Genomic DNA, 3,725 nt, shown 5'->3' with positions numbered 1-3,725 from the left:
GGTGGCTCCCCACTGTCTGGTGGCTCCCCACTGTCTGGTGGCTCCCCCACTGTCTGGTGGCTCCCAAGTCGCTGCTGGTTCTCAACTTGCTGTTGATTCTCGTCTCACTGCTTTCTCCCGACTCACTGGTGACTGCCATGCAATGCATGGAGTCAGTGACTTGCTTCACTGACAAGCAAGTCAGTCACTGCTCTCCCTATGCATTGCTATGGGCAGGCCCTAACTAAAGAATAACATAAGCTAACCAGAGCTGCAAAGGAAGAGAAAGGAAGTGGTCATGGGGTCCTCAGAAGTTCTGAACATTGAGATATGATGCCCCCCAACTCCATTTTCAATGGAGTTGGAAAATATATAAAAATGATTTTTAATTCAATGTATTGATACTTTTGTAATTATTTATATGAATACTTACACTTCATAATATATCATCCTTTAATTGTTTTAAACTATTATAATGTATTGAGTTCCGCTCCTGGACAAGGGATTTTAAAGACACCATCCACTTACTACAATGTTTAAAATAATAATAATAATAATAATTTAAAAAAAATTCTGCAAAACCAGAAAAATATACATTGTTGTGCTCACATGACCCAGGTTAGTTTAGTCAGATATTTAAAAAAATATATATTTTGTGTATATTTTATTAAAATTTTGTGCTTTATCCGTATGACCCATTTTGTCCCTATTCTCAAGAATCACTGAAAATGTTTTTTTTTTCACATATACTTTAAAACTGTCACCTTGTTGTGACAGACAGATAATCTATGAAAATGCACTGTTTCAGACGAAAAACAATCAATCAGAGCCAGGGGGAGCGTTTTAGTGCTGTCAAAAGCTCTAGTGAATGTGCTGCTAAATATGCTAATGGCGGAGAAACAACTTACCATTACAGGAAAACCGTTTATCTGCCGTCATTGGTGGTCATGCTAGCTAGTCTTAGCATTCGTGGAACGCTTTGATGACCAGCAGCGCTAAGGCCTGCCTCCTAGCTCTGATTGGTTGTTTCTAGTAAGAACTGGGAGCACTGGGAGAAGGCAAAGAAGCTCAATATTTTCACAGATTATCTGTCTCGTAATAAACTGTCACAACATAGCGACAGTTTCAACAAATATAACAAGCTTCAACAATATGTAGCTTGTTATAACAATATGTAACAAGCTTCAACAGAACTTATGCTTCTATGTATAAGTACATATAAGTATAATGTACCACTAAGTACTTAAAGGTACTTAATGGTACCTTTAAGTATCATTAAAGGTCCTCACCATATGACAATGGCCACAATTCTAAGAACCGCTTCATTGAGACTTTGGCAGAAGTTGACCAAGGCGCTTCCATTGGGGCCCATTCTTCCTAACATGATGCCTGTCAAAACAACGAGTTGTCAAAAGCATATCATTCTGAAATGGTTCCAAATTTCAAACACAGTTGGAACACGTACCCATGGTGGCCGAGAAGATAACAATCCCGAGGACGTTCATTCCGTCACTTGTTCCTTCACGAGTGCGCACCAGCACGTCCGGAGGAGGGGTGAGGTCAAGAGCAAAGTTCTGGATATCACTGCCGTTATCGTCCTGGATGCCGTAGATGAGCGGTCGCCGCGTGGTGGACTCTGACTGGGCCTGACTCACCGTTGGCTTCGGCTTCACGATGAGCTGGCTCCGTGTTTGGTACTGTTGTCAGGGGAGACGGTGACACTTTTCATGAGGTTGAAGAAATTGTGTTAAGATTTTTTGGAACCAGAACATACAAATTGATTTCTGGGTAATTCTCTGAAGCATTCCAACTGGAATGAAATGGAAATTAAGGTGATATTTTGACAAACAGCTGAATTAAAAACATTGCTTTTCATCAGAGGTTGTCAGCAGAGCTTTAGTTTAACCCCTTCTTTAGAATTTTAGCAGACTTACTTCAAACCACCATGTAAGGTGCATCCTATGAAGGCTGGCAAATTCAATAATCCATATTCAGCACATATTAAAGATTATTTTTGAAGCCCTTTGATGCCATGTAGAAGTTAAAGTTACACCCAGTTTTGCCAGATTTGCTAACTAATAGACATAAATGTATTTCTATAATGTATGCAATACTTAAGTTAGCAAAGGATTACTAAAACAGAACACTAAAACAAATTAAGCAAGTAAGGAAATATTAGTTAGTGATGAAATCCTTCATTAAATAACAAAAACATAAATATTGAATAAAATATTTTTCAACCCTTGACCTCACTACTTAAATGGTGCTAGGTAAAGCTATGGACAGCCTGGACACATTTTCATATGCTGTTACTGTAATGGACTGATGATGTGCCTCTTGCCTTTTGACCTTTAGAGACAGGCATGTATGACTGGATGCAACCTGGTTGTTTTAGCCAAGAATTTGCTGTTTTATCCCCATCAGTATTTAAAATCCCTGTTATAAGTCACCCATTAGTGTTTCATATTCCAGTTTTAGTCCCTTTTAATCCCATATATTTCTATTAATTCTGATAAACTCCAGTTAATTTCTATGGTTTTATGTTTTCAACTTGGAAATGTCCTAAAATCTTCAAACCCCTGGTTTTACCAGGTTGATTTATTGTATTTCACCTCTTCTGTTATTATGTTCAGACTGACTTTACCAGTTTCTCATATACTTATGAAGTTTTCTTTCCATTAGTTGGTTATTGTTAATGTATTTATTTAAACTAAAAAAAACAAAACTACAATTGACAGAGGAACATTTGTACCTGTCCTGTACCTTTAAAGAACTCTCTGTCATATCTTACCTGCTGAAAAGTGGCCTGGACCAGATTTGATGGGAACATATTTCTGTAAAGAAAGAAAAAGAGAGACAGATGTAAAGCAAAACAAAACAAAACAAAACAAAACCCTAAAGCAACTTGGTTCTCTCTATAGCGAAGTCTGTTTTATTATGTTAATCTTTTTTACGGTTTATAATTATGTCAAACAGTTTTGTGCTCCAAACTTTTATGCACACAAAACTTCAAGGAGACATACCCTGCAGATTTTTTAAGAGTAGAGTCTTTCAGTGATTTGGACAAAGTAAGATAACACCGAGTTAACAACTGTGAACTTGCTCCAAGGTGACTTCATTCAGAAAACTGATTAAAATGAACTCCTTTACATAATGCCTATCACTCCGTCTCCCTGGGCTGATAAAACTACACTCCACTGTGTAGATTATGTTCCGCTGGTGTCAGGCAATACAAATCACTCTTAAATAAACATTTCCTTTCGTGTTTAGTTGCATGCTGCAGCTGAAGTTGTGCAGCTAAAGAACTAGAAGCTACGACTTTAGCTTAGAACATCAGAAAAAAGCATTCTAAGCCTAGACTAAACTGAGCTGAGATTAAAATATGAAGAAAACGTCTAGTTTTAATGAAAAACCTCATTTGTGTTCAGTGAAAAGAGTCTTGATAGTTTACAAGGTCTGAACAAAATGGCAGTCATTACCAGTTCCAGAGTGGAGTCAGCAGCAGCGTTGACTCTGCATTTTATAAAGTTTAGTTCCTCTGAAAAGCTCATTTAAAAATCATGGATGTTCATAAAATACAAGCTGCTAGAAGATGATCTCCTCCTGCTAATCAACTGTGGTTCTGTGAGCAGAGATAAGATGTGTTTAATAAATGATAAACAGTCAGACATATACGGTGATAAATTGGGGCCATAAGGTTTCTTGAAAAAATGGAAACTGAAACTGAAGAAAAAAATTTGAAAGTG

At 37.4% G+C, this 3,725-nt stretch overlaps 1 protein-coding gene across 1 annotated transcript in view; it reads right to left on the bottom strand.

Moving 5' to 3' along the window:
• Positions 1–1,264: 1,264 nt before the first annotated feature.
• The window catches only part of LOC106937007 (excitatory amino acid transporter 5-like), a 39,251-nt gene continuing 36,790 nt past the window's right edge, over positions 1,265–3,725 (bottom strand). The window contains exons 4-6 of the mRNA XM_015018295.1: positions 2,771–2,813; positions 1,445–1,676; positions 1,265–1,368 (exon numbers count right to left, since the gene is read on the bottom strand). Coding sequence (XP_014873781.1) covers positions 1,265–1,368; positions 1,445–1,676; positions 2,771–2,813 — 379 coding nt within the window. The remainder of the gene's footprint in view (positions 1,369–1,444; positions 1,677–2,770; positions 2,814–3,725) is intronic.

This window comes from Poecilia latipinna, unplaced genomic scaffold (assembly GCF_001443285.1).
Source record: "Poecilia latipinna isolate Pla-1442-1.1 unplaced genomic scaffold, P_latipinna-1.0 Scaffold2262, whole genome shotgun sequence".
Taxonomy (NCBI): Eukaryota; Metazoa; Chordata; class Actinopteri; order Cyprinodontiformes; family Poeciliidae; genus Poecilia; species Poecilia latipinna.
This window is presented reverse-complemented; position numbering and strand designations above follow the sequence as displayed.